Source organism: Anarrhichthys ocellatus, unplaced genomic scaffold (assembly GCF_004355925.1).
Source record: "Anarrhichthys ocellatus isolate YVR2014 unplaced genomic scaffold, GSC_Weel_1.0 scaffold2, whole genome shotgun sequence".
Lineage (NCBI taxonomy): Eukaryota > Metazoa > Chordata > Actinopteri > Perciformes > Anarhichadidae > Anarrhichthys > Anarrhichthys ocellatus.
Genome location: NW_022280032.1, coordinates 2,894,074 through 2,917,086, shown reverse-complemented (window position 1 = coordinate 2,917,086; position 23,013 = coordinate 2,894,074). Strand labels below are relative to the sequence as shown.

The 23,013-nt window shown below is 42.9% G+C and overlaps 1 protein-coding gene across 4 annotated transcripts in view; it reads left to right on the top strand.

Annotated features, from left to right (window-relative positions):
- LOC116394626 (transcription factor SOX-6-like) overlaps positions 1 to 23,013 on the top strand; it is a 104,090-nt gene that overhangs the window by 72,843 nt on the left and 8,234 nt on the right. For all 4 annotated transcript variants that reach the window (XM_031867871.1, XM_031867880.1, XM_031867889.1 and 1 more), the window contains 6 exons: positions 2,834 to 2,954; positions 4,191 to 4,270; positions 11,793 to 11,942; positions 13,554 to 13,731; positions 15,463 to 15,662; positions 22,700 to 22,808. In XM_031867871.1, the coding sequence (XP_031723731.1) occupies positions 2,834 to 2,954; positions 4,191 to 4,270; positions 11,793 to 11,942; positions 13,554 to 13,731; positions 15,463 to 15,662; positions 22,700 to 22,808 (838 nt within the window). The remainder of the gene's footprint in view (positions 1 to 2,833; positions 2,955 to 4,190; positions 4,271 to 11,792; positions 11,943 to 13,553; positions 13,732 to 15,462; positions 15,663 to 22,699; positions 22,809 to 23,013) is intronic.

The window sequence follows — 23,013 nt, the reverse complement described above, 5'->3', positions numbered from 1 at the left end:
TGATGAGGGCCTCCCAAGCTATCAGGCTTTTTTTGGAGTGTGACCTAAACAACCTCGTCTGAAGAACCGGTCAGGTGATGAACACATGTAACTGCACGCTTAGCGAACAATGCTAACTGTCAGTGATACAGACGTGTAATGCCCTGTAGTGGCACGCATACGCACACAACCTAATGCTGTCCTTTTAAAACAAAGTGTGAAGCCTCAAACAGTACTTTCATTCAGTGAAGACCAAACAAAATGTCCAAAAATGATAAAACTCTTAGTGGTCCTAACTAATAAAGATACAAGACGAAGACGTCACATACACACACTGAACACATTCTTTTCTTCTCAAATTTTTGGCCACAAGTTGACTCTTAAGTAAAATAATTTGATTTCACAAAATGTTTTCCCTCCAAAGAAGCAAACATTAAATATTTTCAAGGACAGAGCATGAACACACAAATATAGGACCAGCCCTCTTAGCAGTTATGTTCATATTGATTAAGTTTGCAGTTACATGATTTTTATTTAATAAGACTGGAAAATATGTAATGCATCACTTCATATAGTGCTTGAGAATTGGAGCATGGAAGTATGTCGGGAATGAGGATTTACAAATCCTGAACATGTATTGTCATTTAAAAAAGATTATTTAACCATGAAGATGATGTTTCCCTTCCCTTAACCACGTAGTTTTAATTAACCATGCTGTAATTTCCAAGAGAGGAAATTAAATAAATAAAACAAATACTGTGTTTGTATGTTGAAACTGGACGTTTGAATACATTGTCACTGAATGTGGCATTTTCCTGAAAGCGTTTCATATTGAAGTTCTGTTTTGCAAGTGGTTTGCATACAAGCTATTTTCAATATTCATCCAAAACAATGAAAAGCAGTAAATCCTTACGTTTGAGAAGCTGCAAATACTTTATGCTTCCTAAATGCTTTACAAGACTAATCCATCATCATATTAATGTTGATCACTTTTCTGTTGATCTTATCATTGATCGACAAATTTTTCCAGCCCTTCAGCAAACACATGCAAATCAAGAATGGTCCTGTTCATCTCTCTCTCGCTTTAGTCATGCTCTTTGAACCTCCGTACAAACCCTCTCTCACGCACTCCATAAACATCCCAGAGGACGGCCATCTCATTCAGACACGTAACCACCAAGGAAGTAACCACACAACATGCTGATTGTGTACATTTCGGCTCTAATGATGAACTGTCCCAGGAGGACAGAGGGAGGGGTCAGTGTGGCTAATGAATTGGTAGTAAAGGAGATGAATGGAGGTAGATGGCATTGAATGGAGGAAAGGGGGAAATGGAGGGGGGAAAAGAAAGGTGTCAACATGTGTTCATCTGAGAGAGTAAAGAAAAAAGAGGGAAAGATGGGAGCAAGGCAATGTTGAATAGAAGACGTGTAATGAGAAGAAATGGTTGAGAAGAGAGAAGTAGAAAGAATTGGATAATGAAAAAAAGAAGAAGCTACGATACAAGTGTGATTAACTAAAAATGTACAAAATCCAGAGGAAGAAGTGAGAGGATTAAACTTCAAAAAATAAATAAAATGGGAATCACAACAGGACAAAATTATAGTATCAAGTATAGAAACAAAATAATAAACATTCAGAAGTGTTGAGAGAGGAACAGAAATGTATTTCAAAAGAAGAAACAGAGGAGAGAAAACTGGCAAATAAAAACAAGAAAATGCAGAGAAAATGGGAGACAAGTTGTTGCCGTTGCAAACAGCCATAAAATCTTCATAATACGGCAACATGTATTACATTTTTCTGTATCCACAAAGAAATTGAGACACAGCAAATTGCAACATGAATGCAAAAATGACCCCTCCCAAAATTCTAATTCCTTCTGCTGTTTTCGGCAAGCATGAATTATGACTGAAGCTAAGATCAACAAAAAGTAACCCAAATATATAGAGAGAGAGATATAAGTATATGATATTTTTCAAATTTTGCATTTGATTTTTAAGGTTTGAAAAAATGACCCGACATTCAGAGCGGAACTTAACGATCGTGAAGAAAGAAAGGGAGCAGAGAAAGACAGACCGAGGGAGAGACAAGAAAAGGAGACACGAGGGAGGGGGGGAGAGACAAACAATTTTACGAGACAGAAAAAAAATTAAAGTTGAGATAAAGGGAGAGATGGAAGGGAAGAGAGTGAGACAGTCCAGTGGTTAAGTACAGCCAGCCCTAATAGATTCCCGCAGGCTCATCTTTGATAGTTGGAGCCCTCAGCGCCTTAACTCAGTCGAACCCGCAGTTTTTAAGAGTCTTTCAAGTCGACATGAAAGGCAGCTGTTAGCCTCTCTGTTGTTTTAAAGGCATTTTGTTTCACATTTTTACACTTGTCTCTCAAGTCCGTGCGTCTTTATTTGTTGTTCGGTTAACGTTCTTTAGTTCTGTCAATTCAAACCTGCTCATCATTTAATTCTTGAAGTTTATGTTTTTGTCATTTTCCTGTTTTTGTTTTATGTCAGCAGTATTGTTTTTATTCGTTTATTCATTTATTTTCCTTTTTTATTTTTCAGTCACTCTTTCTTTCTTCTGAGCTTCTTCCATTGACTTTCTTTTCTCTTTTTTGACGTCAAGTCTGTTGTGTTCTTTCTTCCTCCATCTTTTCTTTTATCCTTTCATCACATAACAGTCCTTTCTTTCTTCCTTTCCATTCCAACACTTTTCTTTTTCTGGTTTCATCTTTTTTTTACGTAGATAAGAGTTGTTGTGTGTTCGTCAACTTGATTTTAGTCATTGTTTTTTTGGCTCACTCTCTCTCTCTCTCTCTCTCTCCCTGTCTTTGTCAATGTCTCCCTTCCTCGTCTCTCAGGTCCAGGGTCACATGCCTCCTCTGATGATCCCAGTGTTTCCTCACGACCAGCGGTCTCTGGCTGCTGCCGCTGCTGCACAGCAGGGCTTCCTCTTCCCACCGAGCTTGTCCTACAAGCCAGGTATACGAACTAACTGCACTATTGCCCACACTGGAGAATGTTAAGGAAATATATGTCTTCTGGATAAACATTCACTCCCCTCACACAAGAGCTATACGACTTGGACATTTCTCGTTAACTAAAAAGAAAACAGCTAGTCACAGTATTTCTCTCCCTACGCACACACACACACACACACCCACACACACACACACACACACACACACAGAAACACAAACACTGGAATCCCAGTCTATGTTAATGAGGTGTGTCAGGTGAGGAATGTTCTGGAAATGAGCGGAGAGATTTACAAGCTCTGCTTGTTCGCGTCGGGAACAATACATTGGACACAGCGAGGACTGGAATGTCTCTTTTATGGCGTGCTGAAAGCGTGTCAGTTGCACAACACATCTGCAACATGGAATTTCACACTTTCTCACACTTACACACACACATACACACTCTCAAGTTTGTTCTCCTGGTACACACCGACCCAACGACGTACACGTAAGGAGATGCAGACAGACGAAACACACATAAAGGATTGCATGCATGTTGCATGTTTTCAGCAATCCACGAGGGTTTTTGCACAAACAGGTGGAATAGAACACTTGAAGACACACATATGCAGAAACGCACTTCAAGTACAGTCTTCTTATTGTAGGATTCACAGCACCACCTGCTTTTTTCCTCTTTCCTCATCCTTCACACATTCCTCCCTTCCATGCATTCTTCCAGGTGCTCGCCTGATGCCACGCACCACCGACCCGCCATGCTTTGTACGGAATAATACATGTTTATTACTCTTGCGCGAGCATACACTCCCACAAGGCCGCAAAGAGAGGCAGGAATGAAGAAAGGGATTAAAAAAGCCATTATTCTACACTCTCCTTTGACTTCGGTCTGTTTTCAACAAAGGCTCGGACATGGAAAGCCTTTTAGGGACAAACAGTGGGGGTTATAAACGGTACTCGTATATGCATTTATGAGTGCATCCTAATGAGGCAGCACTGGACTAGAACTCGGATCGCCCGAGTCCCAAGCACCCGTGTGTACCGACAATGACCGTTATTAACCTTTGAATGAAACACTCGTGACCCTTTGTGTTTCATTTGCGATGAATAAAAACATGAGAGCAAGAAAGGAATAGGGCGAGTCTTACACAGGCTGACTGAAGGCAAAGAGCAGGTTAGTTCTTCTGCGGTAATCTGCCTCCCCGACTTCTCTCCACAATGTTTTGTTTTGGTTTTTCAACAGGTGAGAATTACCCCATGCAGTTCATTCCATCTACAATGGCAGCTGCAGCGGCGTCTGGACTCAGCCCATTACAACTGCAGGTAAGTTGGAAACAGCTGGTCTCCTGAAAATCAAAAAACTTTACACGGTGGAAATTATGTGTTCTTTTTAGTTTTTTGGCAAAACATTTTCACATTTCACCTTGACTAAAACCGTAAATTGGCTTTGATCTTATACCTAAAGCAAATTCATTTTGACTTGCTTGAAGGAAATGTGTTGCACTTATTGTCATCCTTTCGTAGTGTTATAGTATAAAAAAACGGTTATATCATCTTGGAGTTGGCGACGGTGTCAGAGTAAAGCCCAGCAAAGTAAACTTAAGAAGTGCCTCTTCAATATCTATGATGATAAGTCAAGTGAGTGTTTCACAACCAGATAAACAACTGCAGCAGAAAGTTTGAGAGCAGCAGCAGAAACAAAGACACAGCTATAAGGGTGAGGGTTTGTACACTGAGAAAGTACATATATAGCTAATCCTGAGGGTGTAACCAGCCGACCAGAACTCAAGACAATTGTGCATAAGTGAGTAGATAAATAGAAAAGACAGTAAAGATAAGGAACATTGGCAAACTAAATGAAACTCCCACTTCTTCTAACCTCGGCCTGAGTTCAAGTGTATAAAAAATCCAGCAACATTTTCATAGAATAAAACCACTCTAAACCACAACAACTTTAATGCTCCATATTCATTGCAACTCAACTACACAATTAATCTATACCTTGTGCAGGAAACCTTTTATAATTTTTGTATGAGACCTAGAGGTCAAGGCTATTATCACACCTGCTGGGTGTCTGGTAGATTTAACGTGGGAAAAAAACATCAGCGACACAAAAATAAAGAACTAAAAGTGCACTAAGTGCAGACCTCTGCTAGGTGTGTCTGCAAAGACCACTGCTGTAATGTTTGATTGAATGAATACAAACCACAATTGCCCCCCTTCAAGACCGCAAGTGTATCAGATGTGTTTTTCACTCGCACGTCTCATACAAGAGAAGCTGTAATTTTAATTAATGCAACCAGCTCAGTGCAGTTGAACAAACAGCACAGGACTGACTCCTGCTTTATGTATCGTTCCGTTAGCTGTTAGCTCCGTTAGCCAAACACACCGCAAGACTCTGCAGCCCACCAGCTGCTAACAGCTAACTAGCTCTCCTCCTGTCGACATGAGTAGTAGTAGGGGTGCATTTCAGTTCGTCATTCGTTAAGTGCTTCATTTAAATCTCAACAATCACTGACTCTGTTTTGGTTCAAATAAACCCTTAATTCACAAGGCTTTCCCCCAGCTGTCTGTCTCTCTCTCTCTCTCTCTGTCCGCTGAGCAGCAGCTGGGCGGCTTTTGTTCTTTCGGGGGCAGACCATTAAATTGGCAAAATAAAATGACAAAAAACGGCCAAAATATATTTCTCCGTGAAAAAAAGACCCGGTGATACTGCCAAATGTCTGCTAACAGCTAACAGCTAACTAGCTGTCCTCCTGACGACATGAGAAGACACGCTCCGTTGTACTCAGTTTGTCATTGCTAAGCAATAGTCAACATATTACTTGTACAGCCAACCAATAGTCTCAGCTGCTCCATGTTGCTGTATATGTTCATAGCTACCCCCAAAAAACATCTATAGGGCAAGATGATGATAACAAATTCAAATGCATTAATCACCGCGGATCACAGTTAACTTTTAAGGAAGCTCTATAGGGCGACGCTAACATGCTAGCTCACTTATCTGCTGCCTGTCAGCTGTGACAGACAAAAGCTGTTATGATGAATCACAGAGGAATTCCGCCCCACCAGCACAACACCTGGCCCAAGCAATTCATCAAATATTTTATTGCTGCTTGACACCTGTGGTTTGAGAATAGCACTTCTCCATAATGATAATCATAGAACATATTTGCAAAGAGCAAAATCAGTGAAACAAAAAAAAAAGAAAAGAGAAATTAAATCGCTAAGGCGGTTTGGAATTACACAACGCGACCCCGTCACCCCTGCTTCTGTATCTGCTATCAGTGAAATGAACAAAAGCCCTCAAAAGCTTTTTCACTGGCAAACAACATTGATTCATCATGTCAGTCATTACCATAGCATGGCTTTATAAGCCACCAGAATCCTTATCTCAATTTATTCATTTTGTATTGTGGTTTTCGCTTATCGAGGCCTTCATTAGCCGCTATTGACATAGCGAAGCGGCGTGCTGTGCCAATGGGAATCGGAGCCGCAGCCTATTTCCACTCCTGGCTTTGAAATGATCAAAAGAGTCTCTTACCTCTCACACGAGTGAGAGGTAAGAGGATGAATGATGTCGGAGATGCAAACTCATTCACATTTAAACACTGCCTCAGACGTGGAGAATGAGAGGCGGAGGGGGAACCTGAATGAAAGAGGAAGCCTCTCATCACGGCGGTGGCTGAAATCAAGTCAGAGACCGGGAGAAGGAGGAACACAGGGAAGCGTGGGGAAGTGTTCGTGATAGGAAAAAAAAGAAGTGTGATTATCTGAGGAATTCTTGTGAGACGGAGTCGCTGGCTTCCAGCACATGTTTGGACATTGTTTTGACAACAATGCCTAAGCCAAACGCAATCATGATGACATTTACGAGTTGTACTTGTTCAGTTATGTATCTTCATCTCAAGAAATGTGGCAGTATAGCACTCTTTGTACTGTGATACAGTTAGATGCTTCCAGTGCATAGGATCTAGATTTGGATGGATACAATAAAAACACCTGCATGGTGTGTTGCCATCCAATCCAACAGCCTTGCAATTAATGCTTACTTTGTGAATTTTCTACAGTTCAGCAGCTTGAAGTGAATCAACACCTTAACACCTCTAAATCTGTATAGACTCGTATCGTTGTATCATGTAGGTTGCATCTTTTTGGAGTGTCTTTGCTTTGTGTGAACGGCTTCTTTGTGTGTCGGAGAGCTCGACAACTACAGGGTTTCCTACAGGAAGCTTGTTAGTAATTGAGCCATTAGCCTTTACTTTTCCCAGCTGAAAAAAAGAAACCTTTCTGTTTCTTAACATTGTAGGACATTGGATTGATTAATTACCATAACCAGAATATATGATGATCCATTGATGACAGATCCCAATACATCTCATCTCAAAGTAGTTACTTTATAGTAACAGATGGCCTTTGCTGTTAGTCCGCATCTGCTACAAAATTCTGCAGGAAACCCTGAACCAACGGGGTTCTGAGTTTTGGTGTAAATCTGAGATTTACCCCTAAAACTGCGGAGTAGAACAGAAACATCCCGCACTATCTTCAGCCCTTTGGCCTTCATGCAGCCATCGTGGTTATGCTGTAGTGCCACAGCGTCTTTCTCTCTTTCGCAGCTCCGGCTCTGCTTTCTCTATGGGCTCTGCCTTTTACGGAGGTGAGGGACGACAGCATCAAAAAATCTCACAATTATTGTGAGTGGATGTTTTTTTTACCCAGAGCCTTATACTTACTTTCGCTAACTTCCTCTTGTTTTTACTCATTACCTCTCCATCACACATTAGAACTGCCTCTGGCCTTTCCCCTTTGGCTCTGTGCTGTTTGTAGCTTGTCATGTTGGTGATGTGTGAACCGAGGCCTGTTATGCTGTAGCACTCATTAAAAGACTTGCACTTACAGCATACAGTATAACATGGAATGTGCGTCATAGGCTGAGGTATGGTGTCATTTATGTAGTTGCATGGATTAACGACTCATTAATCATCATTTGTAATCTATAGATTGTCTTTTTCCCTCCGTTGCTTGTTCAGCAAACTCCTGCGCCTTTTGTTGAGTCATGCAGTTGGGATTTGAACAAGGCACTACTGCAAAGGCGTTGTCAATGTCTTGACATGGCTGTCCAGTGTGCACACTGAGATCTTTTCTGTTTTGAAGTGTTTTTTTAGTTGTTAGTCTCAGTAACGCCACACTTCACAAATCTCCAGTGTGTGAAACTGTGCATTAGCCTGTAAAGAAAACACTGTAAAAACACAATTACACCAAGTTAGTTCTACGTTCGCAATCTCCTCTGCTCCATACGGCAGTCAAGTACACACCGGCTGGCATCGAAACCCTTTCGATGCCAGATCTGTGCTCAGCACAGGATGGACAGATGTTGCAGGCAGACTGTTCCAGATGTTCTGTAGTTCTGCCCCGTAGCAAGCCTTCAGACAGCTGGCTGGCACTGATGGTCAAGCGGGCATAGACTGGCATACAGAACGAGTGAAAATAAGCTTGCACAAGCTACAAGGGGAAAGTAAAGGTTCAGAAAAGTAACAGCACTAATAATTCCCTTTGTCTTATGCCTCTAGCAAATATTTGACAAAAGCTGTCCTGTTGTGCTTGACTCATCATGACCTGACCTAAAGATTTTGATAGCGCAATGTCATGCTATCGGCGTGGGAACTTGATGGGGCCAATTGATTTCAGGGCCTCGGAGCAGACCCTTTCACAAACAGTGGATTCCTGCCGAAGAAAGGCCCCCTTTGTCGCGGCTAATGCGAGTGGAATACAGTTGCTTAGCAGACATTCTTGTTGAAATCATAAGACATCTCTCGCTGTCTGCCTCTATGTTCTGCCTATTTCTGTGTCTGAGGCATGGAGACGACAGTGAGGAGCAAACTCTTGTGCCCCAGAGTCATGATTACTGCCCCGTTGCCAACACACACTGATTATGCCAGAATGGCTTTCTTTGTCTTAAAAATGAGGAAAATGACTGGAAGGATTTGGTTTGGATATGGTTTGTCTCTTAAGCTAAGCATCTGTTCAGTTAAAGAGAACTGGAAGTGAGATAATGGTTGTCTTTATGCGGCCTGCCTCTGCGTGTATCTCTTTCACTGTTTTGGACGCGGCTAACTCTCCAAGTGCAATATTTAGCCTCCGCCCAGCTCAGTGGGAGTCGATCCATTTCGCCCTCCTCCTTCTCCCCCATGCAAACCTGCTGAAAAAGACAAAAACCTCATCTGTTGTGTGCACTCCTGAGATTGATGGCAGCTCGAACGCTAAAAAGAGGCCAGCGAAAGGGATTCTCCACTCAGTCCTATACGGAGGAGTCTGTCGGCAGGCTACAAAACAACAGTCCGGACAGTGCTGCCCACACCCAGACCTCAACAACGTCACCTTCTGCCTGCTTTTCTTCCAGGATTATGCCAAAGTAGGCTAAAAACCTGCTGATGATCAGGAGGGCCAAAAATGACAGACTAATCATTTGGATTTTAGTCAAATTAGCACTAACGTCTAAAGGCCAGTCAGATAGTCTGGACAGCTCCGGCGAGGTTCGGGCCCTCTTTGTCAATTTGTAATTTAGGAAATTGCAGCATTGTCTTCCCTTGGGGGCTGAGTGAATGGCAAGAGCTCTGGTTGGGGTTGTTTACGCAGCACATTGGCCTCCACGGTCACTAATCAATCTCAGAGTGTCTCTAAGAAACAAGAAAAAAAACAAGGTACAGGCTCTTATTCTGCGTCTTTTGTTTGTTCAACGATTCCCTCATTGTATTTGGAATCGCTGACGGAATTGCTGCTAACAGCACAATACCAGTACTCTCTCTGTGTGTGTGTGTGTGTTTGTGTGTGTGTGTATGTGGGTGTTTGTGAGATCCTAACTGTGTGCTTCACCTCAAAGACTCGTGTGTCTGCTCCCCTTAGAGCTGTAAGAATATCAGGCATCACCAGAAGTAACTCTGCGGTCGGGCTTGATTGACACGAGAGGCCTCACCACCAGCCATTCGAGGCACATTCTTACGGGGATCTCATATCGCCAGGGGTTGGCCCGAGCACTCCCGGTGCCTTCCAAGGAAAATAAGCGGCGTGACATCAGGGCTTTGTTTCAACGGCGAGGCCCCTTCTGTTTGTGTTTAATATCGCTCTGAGAGAAGTGGAAAGAGGGCCAGCCAATTTTTTTTCGGGCCTCAACCACTGAGCCTGGCGCTTCGGCGGTGAAGCGACGGTGGTCTCGTGTGTCTGCAGCGCAACACTCTCTTCTCTTTCCCTCACTCTCTCTCTTTCATTCTCTATTGAGCACTCTTTGCTTTTGGATCTCTGGTCCCAGGAGGCCTTGCAGTTTTGACTACAGGGAAATCAGATCTCACAACACCGGGGGCGGTTTAGGCTGAGGGGGCAGAGAGTAAAAACAGAGAGAAAGAAACAGAGATGGAGATGGTGTGGAAGATATGAAGAATGATTTTGGAACAAAACTGAGAGACAGAGGAAAAAGAGAGAGAGAGTCAGAGGGAGATCAAAGGAGAGAGACAAAAGAAAGACGAATACGTAGAGCGAGGGGGAGAGTATAGATGAGGTGAGAGTATCGAAATGAGAGGAAAGCAGGAAAGAAAGAAAGAGAGGAGGGAGTCTAAGTGAAGGCCAGCCACGTCTGGGTGGTTTTCCTGAGGACAGGCTCTTTGATACTCCAGCCCTCACACTCCAATGCATTTAGACAGGGGTTGACAGTGGTTTCAAGCAGCGGTTTGTCTGGCTAGCTAGCTTTGATTTAGAAGACCCTGGACTCTGGGCCGCGTATTTGACTCTTTGATTTTTGTTGGATGGAAAATCGGTACAGATTTTTTTTGTGCAACATGTAATGGTTTCATCCAACCCTGAAGGCAGAAGGCTTATACCTTCCAATTTATTTTAACATTGTTTTCAAGTGTTTTTAAATTGACTCATGACCAAGATAATTGCAGTATGACTACGCCTACTTAAAAATGATTGTCCACTATTTTTTATTTTGGATTAAAGTCAGTGAAGAAACTTGATTGTCTGAGCTGTTAATGCAAGGACTAACCTTACGTGACAAGATTAGTCTCAAGTGTTTTTTTGCGAGACTCATAAGGTATCGTTTGCAATTTTTCCTCTGACTTTTACCATTTACAACGTCAAAGCAGGTTCAATAAAAAGTCAGAATAACAAAAACAGCCACATGGCTTTTTTCAAATTTGGTTCACATTGTTGTTTTTAAATAAAGTAAAACCAGACTTCTATTGTTAGCAACATTGAGCCAGGCATTGTCTAAAAAGTTATTTTCCATTTCATTTTCAACATTCATATTTGTGCATAACCAAGAAATGTATATCCAATTTTATAGATAGTCAATATCAAACTTAAAGGAATATTTTTGCAAAGCATTCCAAAGTTTCTTTAGCTATTGTTTGGTTTTATTTTTAGATGCAAATCGATTTACAAGCTGCTCCCAGCATCTGTTGAAAGAATAAGTGTCAGAGATGGATTGTAGATCATTTATTTAAGATATATATATATATATATCTATACATATATTTTTTTTCCTGATAAATACTCGCCAGCTCAAAAAAATCTTCCATTTGTGTGGGACACTCCTGTCAACTTCAGAATTAGGTGTGTGTGAGTTTCGTGTGTGTTTGGCTCAGACACACACCGGTCAAACCTCAGAAGATGCGAGCAATACCAGGGGAGGATGTAGCAAAAAAAACAAAAAGAAACACAACAGGATCAAGGATGTGGGGGGGCACAGGAGAAGAGAAGGAAGAGAATGAAAGAAGAAAGCCACTGACTAGCTGCTGGCGAGCAATGTTAATAGCCTGTCGGTTTTGCTGGTTTCTCCTTCCTTCTGCAGCAGCTGTATGCCGCCCAGCTGGCAAGCATGCAGATCTCACCGGGAGCCAAGATGGCTTCCCTCCCACAGGCTCCCAACTCTTCTGGTCCCCTCTCCCCCTCAGCCCTGAAGAGCGAGAAGCGAGCATCCAGTCCCGTGGTCAACATTAAGGCGAGTCCATCGATGCACATGTTGTAAAATGGTTTACGTTGAATGGCATGAGTTGTTGAAATGATTCAACAGGATTTACAAGAGCCAGGTGGACACATTTGTGAGTGTTAATATTGCAATTCAGAACACCATGTTGTCGAGCAACTGGGAATTGAGGACCGTATAAGGGCAACGTATGGGAAAAGAAGCCATGTCTCTATGGTGTGCAACAAGCAACATAACAAGTGAAAGGAAAGAGTGAGTTCAGAATATGTATGAAAGGAAAACACCCAAGAATAAAAACAGTTCATGTAAAAGTGAGAGGCTGGGAATTTGGAAGTTGTTGAAAACAACAAGCCGCGCACGGCCCTGTACTCTTCACTGACAATTAGAAACAGCTTATCTGAAAGTCACACACCTATTGACGCACACAAACAGACGCACACTCCGAAAATGACACTGGCGCTGGCTGCTGTTGGCAGGGGCCCAGACCCGTCTACTGGAGAGAGCGTACGCCTCATCTTTACTCAACGACGAGGCAGTAATGGGAGCCGTGTGTGTGTGTGTGTGTGGGGCACAGCTGCAGCCGGTGTCACAATAGACCGGCGTCAGAGCTCACTCAAACAGTAGTGCCATGCCCTCCGAACTCCCCACCCTGCGCTAACCCCCGCGCACGCTCAGACCCCCCCCAACTTCGGCATGCCACCCGCAGCCTAGTCCCTCCCCACCCGCCGAGCCAGTCCTAAACTCCTCTCCCTCTCAACACTTCCCTCAGCGGAAGCTCAGCCCCAAATTAGATCCACGTTCATTAAGCGTTTGCTGCCAACACAAGAGTCGCGGTTCAGCCGTGTTGACGTGAGTTACACCACATTTCCTTTTCCTGCCGATTCCTTATGTGGATCGGTGTGGTCGTGAATCTTTGTTTAGAAATAGAGGAATTGCACAAAGGTGGCCTTGTTTAGATGAGAAGATACACTGCAACCCCCCCGTCAGGTTCACAGAGGTTAGCAGTGGAATTAATTTATTGAAAAAAACCTGGCAGGGATGACTGATCAGTGAGTGGGAGCATCACTTAAGCACTTTAAGGGATACTTTGGACAAAATTGAAAATCAGCAGCTGTGGTCTTCTTAAAATTAGTCAATTACACTTCCAATGTGGGACCCATTTCCACAGCAGAGACATGTAGTTTAGCTAAAATATTGTATCTGTGTTGCACTAAATTTATACCATCTGATGCTCCCGGTATATTTAGAAATAGCAATATTGGTAAACTAATGATTCCTTGGAACATAATGTGCTTTGTTTCCCGTATAAAACATTTGAAAAGTTGTTTTTTTTGGAATAAAATACTAACATATTGTTAATAAAACACATATGATAATATTGTGTAAATAATCCTACTCCACCTCCCTACACACACCATTTTGTGTGTAATTCATTTTCCAAAAAAGAAAGAAAACGCATAATAAACAAAGTGAAGATGAATTTGTCTGATAGCATTATTATAATTATTATCTTTTAATTTTCTTTAGATATTGCGATGATATTGTTGTTGTGGATGTACTGAAGATCTGATATCGTGACAGGTCTGAGTCTGACACAGATCCTGCTATATTAAACACTTCTAACAGGAGGAAGCATCCACACAGCCGTTGAACCTCTCAGCCAGACCCAAGACAGCCGAGCCTCTTCGCTCCCCGACGTCCCCGACTCACGGCCTGTTCTCCGGGAGCAAGTCCAGCCCTACAGGCCTGGGCAAGGGCCGCATCCCAAGCCCCCTTGCCAACATGAGCAGGAACACCTCTCTGGGTAGGCGACAAACACAGACACCTTTACCACTGGGTAGGCAGGATGGGCACTGCTGCCCTGCCTAAAATGAATACATTAGTATTGGCTTCACCGACATGTTCAGTAAGAATCACATGGTCTGAAAACTGCTTCACTCGTACGCGTACACAATGTCTCCTACACAAACAGACACTCAGACACCAGCGGATTGTCCACATGTGTACCGTACATCCATCCAGAGCAAACATGTCGTCGCTCACAGTGTAAAAACTGTGTCTTCCCCTCAACCGGGAAAACAAAAACATCACCCACCCAAATACCTCCCTCCTCCTCGCCACACACAGTCAAACCGAGCAGCGCCGCTTGCGTCTGATAGACTGCAGACACCTCAACTCCACCAGTAGACCTGTGTGTGTGTACTTGTGTGTGTGGTAGTGTATGTGTGCCTGTGTTTGCGTTTTACAGGAGTCCAAAGCCCTGTATTTAGCCCCAATGAAAACCCCAGCAGCGGAAGCAGTGAAACCCAGCACACGTTATTTGGTTTTTAAGAGCTTCCTCACATTCATTGTCTGCCCGCGCCAGACCTTTTATGCCCCTACCTCTGCTATCTGTTATTAAGGCCGATCTAAACCCTCTCATTATAACCCCCTAGAAAACAATTTCGCCAGCTCCTCTGGAGTGGCTTTGAGGACGCGACGCTTGTGTTCCCTGCGAAGTTATTTTTTGCCCATTTTAACGGCCACCCAAGCATACAGCGCTTCCTACTCGTCTGCTAATTAAACGAGGAGGGCGACGGAAACTTTGCATGCTTTTATTTATTTATTTATTTTCCTTATTCTTCAAATGTGCATCGGCTTCAAAAGTGTGAAGCGCGGCACACAAACAAGGGGGAGCAGGTTCTGTCGTGTTCAGACACAAGTGGACCGGAAAACTACTTTGCGACATTTGGCCCCAGTAAGAGTTTGGAAGAAAATCCAAACTTCATACAGATGTTTAAACATAATTCCTTTGGAATTTGTACGCAGCCGTGCTACATTGTTGGTTCTCAGCTCTTACGTCAACTTGATAGTGATCATAGAGCAGCATGAAATCACACAAATAAGCAAAAATTGGGTTTTCCAAGTGTTAGAGGTGTGGTTCAAAAGCATCCGATTCAAAACCCTCTGGTTTGTTAAAGGGGACACATTATGTTCATTTACAGGTTCATACTTGTGTTCGTGGTTTCTACTAGAACCTGTGTACATGCTTTAGTGTACTCTATACTAATATACCTAATATACCTGTATTTATCTGAAACGTTCTGTTTTAGCGCCTGTCTCTTTAAGCCCAGTCTGCTCTGATGGGCTTGCATGAAATATATGGCACACCATGAGGAAAAAATGTGACGTCAACAACTATTTTCTTCTCCATGACTCGGACGAGACGATGACAAGATGACACCATCGTCATTAAGCACTAACTGACGACATCAACATGCAATATCGTTGATCAAGAAATAAAGACTAAAATGTAGTTTAAAAAATGAAAACAATACCCTGCATTCACCCTCCACCTCACATTCTTAGCTTTAGTTAGAGAGTTAGGATACTAATGAACAATTTCTCTCCAAAGTTGGATTCATTTGTGGGTTTCCCTCTCCTCTTCTCTCTAGTTTGAAGTGGCTTTGTTGGTAAAAAGTGATGTCACATACAAGTATGCGCTAACCAGAACTTTTGAATCAGAATCTGATGACATCCTGTCCTCCCCTCCCAGACATCCTGTCCAGCCTCAACTCCACGGCGCTCTTTGGGGACCAGGACGCCGTGATGAAGGCCATCCAGGAGGCCAGGAGCATGAGGGAGCAGATCCAGAGGGAGCAGCTCCACCACCAGCATCAGCAGCACCCGGGCCACCACAGTCTGGAGGCCAAGCTGTCCGCCCTCAGCAGCATGGCCCTCAACAACGGCAACAAGGTTAGAGGGACAGACAGATCACATGTGGCTACACAAGGACACTCACAGACACACTTCACTGACAAGGTCTATCGGAATCACATGCTGCATGTGAAGAAAGAATTCTGATCGTAATTTCACACACACACACACACACACACACACACACACACACACATAAAGTACACACATGCAAAGACACACAAACTGTACAGTTCATGTGACACACACCAACACATCTTTGTTTTCTTCATCTGTTCTTACTTTTTATTGAGCAGATTCAAATTGTATAGACATAATATGAGATCAGCTTAGGAGAGACACAATCAAATGGGATCATCATTGTGATATCTATGAGTTAATTTGTTTTTATCCTATTCACCTGTAGTATGTATGTAAATGTATGCAATTTTACAATACATGTCTTCAATGGCAGTTTTCTCTAAATTAGTTTTTTTCACCAGAATTCTCCCCTTCAGTAAGAGTTGACTTTCCAGTTTCATCCCTCTCTATATTCTGAGAGGTTTGTTCATACATCACTCATAGCATGATTTATGCAACATTTCATTTCTAAATCATGGCCAGTATTCTCTGATTCATGGAGTGATACAAAGAGATATCCAAAGTTCCCTCAGTAAAAACCTTTCACTCTAATTCTTCAAGAAAATTAAACAAGAATTTTGAACCTGCCTTTATCCAATGTCAAGGTTTCTGTTCTGCATGCAAATCAGCACGCATTTAATAAGCTTCTGCATAATTTGCATCTTGAAACATACATTATTAGAAAACTTGTGATGATAAACATACATTTCTTAGTGTAACTAATCGACTGGGAAGTTTCATTGAATATCTATCGGTTACATTTTTACCTTATTCATCTGGGCTGTCTCCCTTTAAATAGGATGCATAGTATTAAAGCACTCAACAATGTATTTAAAAAGTTAAGCACTTGTACCAGGTAAAACAGTTTTGTATAATAAGTATATTTATTTGATACTTATAGAAGGTACATGTTGCTTATAATAGTGGACGAAGAACTCATCAACACTTACTGCTTTGCTCCAAGAGTCTGCACTTTATTTAAGCACCATTGTTTACCAGCCTTTAGAGGAAGCTGTACCTCCACCAGAAATACTTGCGCTGCTTCTACACATTTTTACAGACGTAGAAGTACACTTTTGAATGCTACTTGGAGTATTTTTACATTGAGGTATCACTACTTTTCCTCCAGTAGAAGATGTGAACACATCTTCTAAACTGCCCACAGCTACAGGAGCATGCAGAGTAATGTGGGAGGGAGGAAAAGGAAGAGGATCTCTTCTGTGTTCAGCATTCAGAACAACCCCTCGCTCCTGTATCGTATTTTCTCCCGTATTTCATCTACCCAGTCTCAGAGATTTCAGCTCAGCGTCTGTCGAATATTCATGGATGATATTTGGTGTTGTTTGGCTCGGGCGGCTGCTCTTGAGTACTTCTCTTTTCTCTTCTCATCTCCACGGCCACCCAGAAGCCAACAGCTTTGAAGACGGAGCAGCTGGGCCAATGACAAGTGATGGTTTTGGCGTTTGAGCGTATGTGTGCGTGTGTGTTTGTGTGCCTGCCTTGACTGAGACCAAGTGGGTGTTTTTTGGGGGAGAGGAGGTGGTGTTAGCATTAGAGTGTGTGTGTGTGTGTGGGTGTGTAACGGAGTCCAGCTCTTCACTTGCCCTGGAGGGGGGATCCCGGCCTCGGGGGTTTAGCCCAATTAAAGGGCCTTTCTCTGGGAAGGGACCTCCCCCCTGTATGCTCACCTCTTCCCCCCCCCCCCCCTCCGCTCATCTCTCCCCCTGGGCTGAAGGAGACAGGGTTTTTGTACCAGGATCTCATATCCAGCGGGACATCCATATTCCAAAACATCTTCTATCAGTCTGATCAGCCAATGAAGGATTCCAGGGATCAGACGTTCAGTAAAATAGGGAACATGATTAGACCGGCTCTCCTGCGCAATTGATCCCATGTTGCTCGCGAGGATGAGGAGGAGGAGGAGGAGAGCAACTCATGAATATTTTAGGGGTGGAGACTTTGAACTCAGCCAACCCCAAGTAGGTCATGATTGGTGCACTCCAAGGATAGGCTGTTTTGAATTTTTTTGGACTTGTTTGCTTCGCATCTTCAGGAGGAAAACATCCAAAATCTGGCAAAATATATCTCTGCTATACTTATCCTCAGTCCCAAGTTTTCAGTCATTATGCTGGTAAACACTGAGATACGCATACATATAAATTATACAATGGCCTTTACTAATAAATTGTTTATTAAGACTTAATTTGAGTTGTCTGCTGCAGGTCTGGCGAAAAAATCCCGCAAATGTTCCCAAATAAGTTTTTGCTTAAAAGACCCTTTTTTTTTGCACAAAGTTAACTTCGAAATAATCACAGATTAAGGTGAGTGTGCATTGCAGCGAGAGCCCTGTGTGCTTCTCAAGCGCTGTATTTTCCAACTTTATAAGAACAAAACCAAAGCGATGCAGTAATTTGGTTTATAGCTCAATGCCTCCTAATAAAAAGCTCATTTGGAAAGTCTCAAAGTAATTGTTTCCGGTTGGAGGACGACAGCAGGCCTCGGTGTTTGTTGTCAGTTTGTTATTCGTTACCTAACAACAGCAGCTCAAAGACTCTTTCTCTTTAGCTTTAAATACATATTTTTTTTCTTTTGGACGGAGACGTTTTTTTATGTGTGTGTCTGTGTGTGTTTTTTCTTCTAAAGCACTCAAAGGCTTTGCTCTGTCTTAAACAATTCATGGATGGAACTTGCTGGATACTGAGAGTGTGACTCACCCGCTCCACCTCGGGAGGCAACGAGACCAGCTCTTTTTCTTTACCTTGGATTTGTGTGTTGTTTTCTGTTCGTCAAATAAATTTGTTACACAAACCCTCTGACACTTTGAAGCTCCTGCCAAGCCTTTTTATTTTATGACATTGTACTAACGCAGCATATTAGACGTCTTCGGAGGGAATGAGACAACTGCTGTTGATGGTGCCTCAGTGTTATATTGAATGTTGAGCTATTTATTGAGTTGTCGCGGTGATGTCTGACTGCGTGTGTTTGTGTTTATTTTGCTTTCTGTTTGGGTATTTTTGTCCCTCAGCTTTCATTTCTAGCCCAGACGACATAGACATTTCCCTAAGAGCTGAAAGTGATCCTGGGCTCCTTTGTGTGTGTGTGTGTGTGTGTGTGTGTGTGTGTGTGTGTGTGTGTGTGTGTGTCTTGGCTCTGCACTGGCCTCCGCCATGTTAATGTCATTATAGCTGGTGTACAGACGAGAGGCCTGGCCAGTTAGTAGCATTGTTGAGTATCACCTTACGCTTACGTTGCGTCCAGCTGGCCTGCGGCTGCCAAAGCTCACTGAAATAGCCGCCGCGTATGACTGTGTGTGGTTGTGTGCGTCTGTTTGTGTGTGCGAAAAAAAACCTGTGCACTGCTTTTTCTTCTTTTTTTTATCTAAACAGCCACACAACACTCCCTAAAGCCACTTAAAATATGTTTTGAGAGATTGTCACATAACCCAACTGACATGTTTTGGAAGAAAACACCAAAATCAACCATGTGTCTCCGGTCGATTGTCCACTCAGGCTCCAACTAATCAGAACATGGAGTCATAACATGTAGAATTTCTAAGTCTGAACCTTAAAAGTGTCACAACTCTGAACAGGAGCTCTGTAATGTTTACATAAAAAATAATTCACTGCTTTGAACCATGAGGGACTGCTTTTCCTGTTTCCGTAGGAGGCGAACACGGTGGGTGATGGCAGGTAAATCTACAGGCCACATAAGCAGGAACACAAACAGGTTTTTTTTTATCGCTCCAAGATCTGTTTTCTCATTTTGGATGATGCCTGTTATGCAAACCATCACTCGACAGCCGGTTTTAAAATTGCAAATGTTAAATGATGAGGACACATGGATGTTTTTTAGTGTCTCTGCTTACGCAATTAAAGGGTTAAGTTGACCGAAGTGCTGAATAGCAAAATGATTCACCCAAAGCTGTCAGCAGATCCTTCGCCAGCCTTCACAGGACAAAAAAAGAAAGCAATTCATGTAAATGAACAATCCAACACGAAAGTTTACTGACTAAAAAAGTGAAGGTTGAAACTGTACGGCTGCCACTCAATACAAAGGTGTTGCCATCAGAAGTCAGAGTGAACAGAAGTAATATTGTCCTTAACAAACTATTCATCAATTGTACATTTTTACACTTTCAACTTAAATTGTTTAAAAAGCCAAACTCGCAGAGTTAAGCTCACATCTGTTATTTCTCAAACATTTCTCTCAGACTTCTTCTTAACTTTTGCACAGTTTTGAACTTAGTATTTAATTGAATGAGGCCCATTACAGAGAGATGCATTTTGTCTGTTGAATAGTTGAAAAGTGCAGTTTCTGTTGGTAGAGCAGAGTAAGTCTGGAGGGAGGGAATGGTTGTATAGAAGTTTATATTGGCTCTGCTGGTGAGTTTGGTCTTTGTAGGAAGCTCAGCCATGTCTTGATTAAAGGTCACAGTAATGGTGCTGTATTTGAAGCCTGAATGATATACATTATAATAATGTATACTACAAAGCTGAGTACTGGCACCTGCAAATAGACTGTTGAGTGTCTACTTCTTTGGGGTTGGAGCCTCAACGGGTGGAGGGCTGGTGGCGGTGTTAAGGGCTATGAATAGGAGGAATGGTGAAAAGGAGAAGGAGGGGAGGGGAACGGGGCTGACGGACAGCTCTATCGGCACACAGCAAAGTCTGAAGAAGGAAAGAGAGCAAGAAAGATGAAGAAAATAGGAATAGAGAGGGAACGGTGGGAGGGGGCCGATGAGGTTGCCAAACTTGATTGGCCCGGGAGGAGACAGTAAACGGTTGCGGGTCAGCTGGAGGCAGGCCGTGCTGGCGGTGGGCAAGTTGTAACTGTGGTAATGAGCTCAGTACGGTGTGGATTAAAAAAAAACAACAGTGATGTTTAGAGCGTTCGCAACTGTGGGGTGACACGAAAGAGTCGGGTGTCTCTTAAATTATGAAATATACATTCAGCAGCAGTATCGGGCTGTAGACCCAGTTAAAGCAATAGCGTGTTAAACATACACAGATGTGATTTGTTTCTCCAGTGCTTGTTTTTGACGTGAATGTTACGCACCTCTTCCCTTCTGTTTTTGTCCTTTAACTTTGATTTATTGAATTAGTCCTTTGGTTTGATTTACCTTTGCCCCTGCAACTCTGTGTGTTTAATTAATTTAGTCCTTGATTCGTTAACTTGTCTGCTTTGAATTGCTACTTTGTTTGCTCCGCTTGAGGCCTGTGTTAAATAGTAATGAAATATCAAGTACAGTACGTGATGGGTGGGTTTTTGCTGTCTGAAAGCCATTCAAAATACACAAAACAGTCTATCCTGAATAAGTGTGCTTCCTCTTCACTGCAACTGCCTGAACAACAGAACTCAAAAGCCTTGACTGTTTTTAACCAGAAAATCCCTCTGCGATGAAGACAAAAGCTTTTATAGGAGCATAATCCAATCGCGTACACAATACAATTGGAGACTCATGAAAGAAAATTTAAAAAAAGTCTATAATGCTGCTCCAAAAGGCAGCAGTCCAGTATCAAACCAGCGTGCGCGCAGGCCAAACCTATTTCAATCTTGACTAAACAAAGTAAAGACAGCTCCTTATTGCATTCGCCACAAGAGCTTTCAAGTAGACCAAAAGTAGACCAACCGCATGGAATATTTGCAAATTTTGACCCAGGTCTGCTGTTAATCTGTATTTTGGATCAGTCTTCCTCTATTGGTGCTGTCCTAGTATGTTTTCCAGAACCCTAACTCCACTGTGCATTAGTTTTCCATCGTCTCCTCCCATTAGGCCTCTAACTACTTAACTTGTGCTCTGGTGCATCTGATAGCGCTACAGTGCAAAGCGGTAATGTTTAGCATCTTTTCAAGAACCATGAATTCAATCTTCTTTTAAACTTTTAATGTTTGGAGCACCAAACTAAAACTTCCAGTTATCTGAGCAAATCATCATGAGCGATGGCCGCATTCCACTATGCATGCTATTGTTTAGCACTGCAAGCTAAAGTCCTTATTCTTGTTTCTGGTCTAGTTTTCCACTCCTGTTTGCTCTTTCTATCTCCCTCTGTCTCTCTTTACTTTAGTCCTTTGTTAGGCGGTTGCTTCCTGCGGTGAGCATGGCACTGCCCAGGCACATGTTCTGTGGTGGGCCTGATTACAGCCCTGCCGTAGTGCTGACATTGGCCCGCATCGACTCCTCATCTATAAACACGCACACACACACACACACACACACACACACACACACATATATGTACATATACACGCCGGCCCCTAAGTTCCACCAACTCTGCCAGCGGCTACCGCGGCATGACTTCACCCGGCAACCATTCCTTGCGTCAAACAAAATGCCTCTGTCACCAGAAAAAGGAGGAGAGGTGGGAGGGAGGGAGGGCAGGGGATAAGAGAGGAGAGGAGAGGAGGAGTGTAGATGTGCGGTAGCTGTGCGGAGGGTTCGATGTTTTCCACCACAGTTTGGGAGTGTGGTGGGGTAATTTTAGCTGGAAGGCCCCAAGGCAGGCTGCTTGTTGAAGTTATTTGTCTCAGAAGTGGAGTGGCAGGCAGAAGGCAGAATCAGAGAACGCATGATGCTGGGAGGCTGGGGAAGACACTGTTGATTAGCGCGGCCCTGAAGGGGCTATGACTGAGCTTATGGCACGGTCATGACCCAATACCCCTCAGATACTGTGAAGTATAAGTTATGAAGCTGCAACGAAGTAAACCGCCCACTTTTAGGTGCTGGACTTTCTTTTGTGCCAACTCAACCTGGCAATTTGTTTTATTGTCATTACCATCGCAGTCGTCCCCAGTGACCCAACTTAAAAGATGCCAGGCACACACAGGGACTTGATCCAGACATTAGATAATAATAACTGCATTGAATTGAAACTTTTTGGGGACAGCTCGTGTCTCCTTTCATCTTTATTTGCAACTTTCTTTGAATAACCGCTCATATGTTTTTTCTTGTGTTGCAGGAGCGGCTGCACTATGAGACGCTGAGCCAGCACCTGGGTAAGCTTGGGGAGGACGCTGGGAAGATGGTCCATCGAGTCATCGACCTGACGAGACCAGAAGATCTGGATGGTGAGCACCGCCTTACTCTTCTTCCCTTTTTCCTCTTTTTCAAAGGCTCTTCTTTTGGTTTGTTTAATTAGTTTTGTTTCGCTTACCTTTCTGATTCTTACACTCCTCATTTCTGGTAGCTTATAATGCTAGTAATTCAGAAATGTATGCAGATGCAGGAAAGACATGGTAGAAAATGGAAGGCTAGAGGGATATCCAAGGAAGG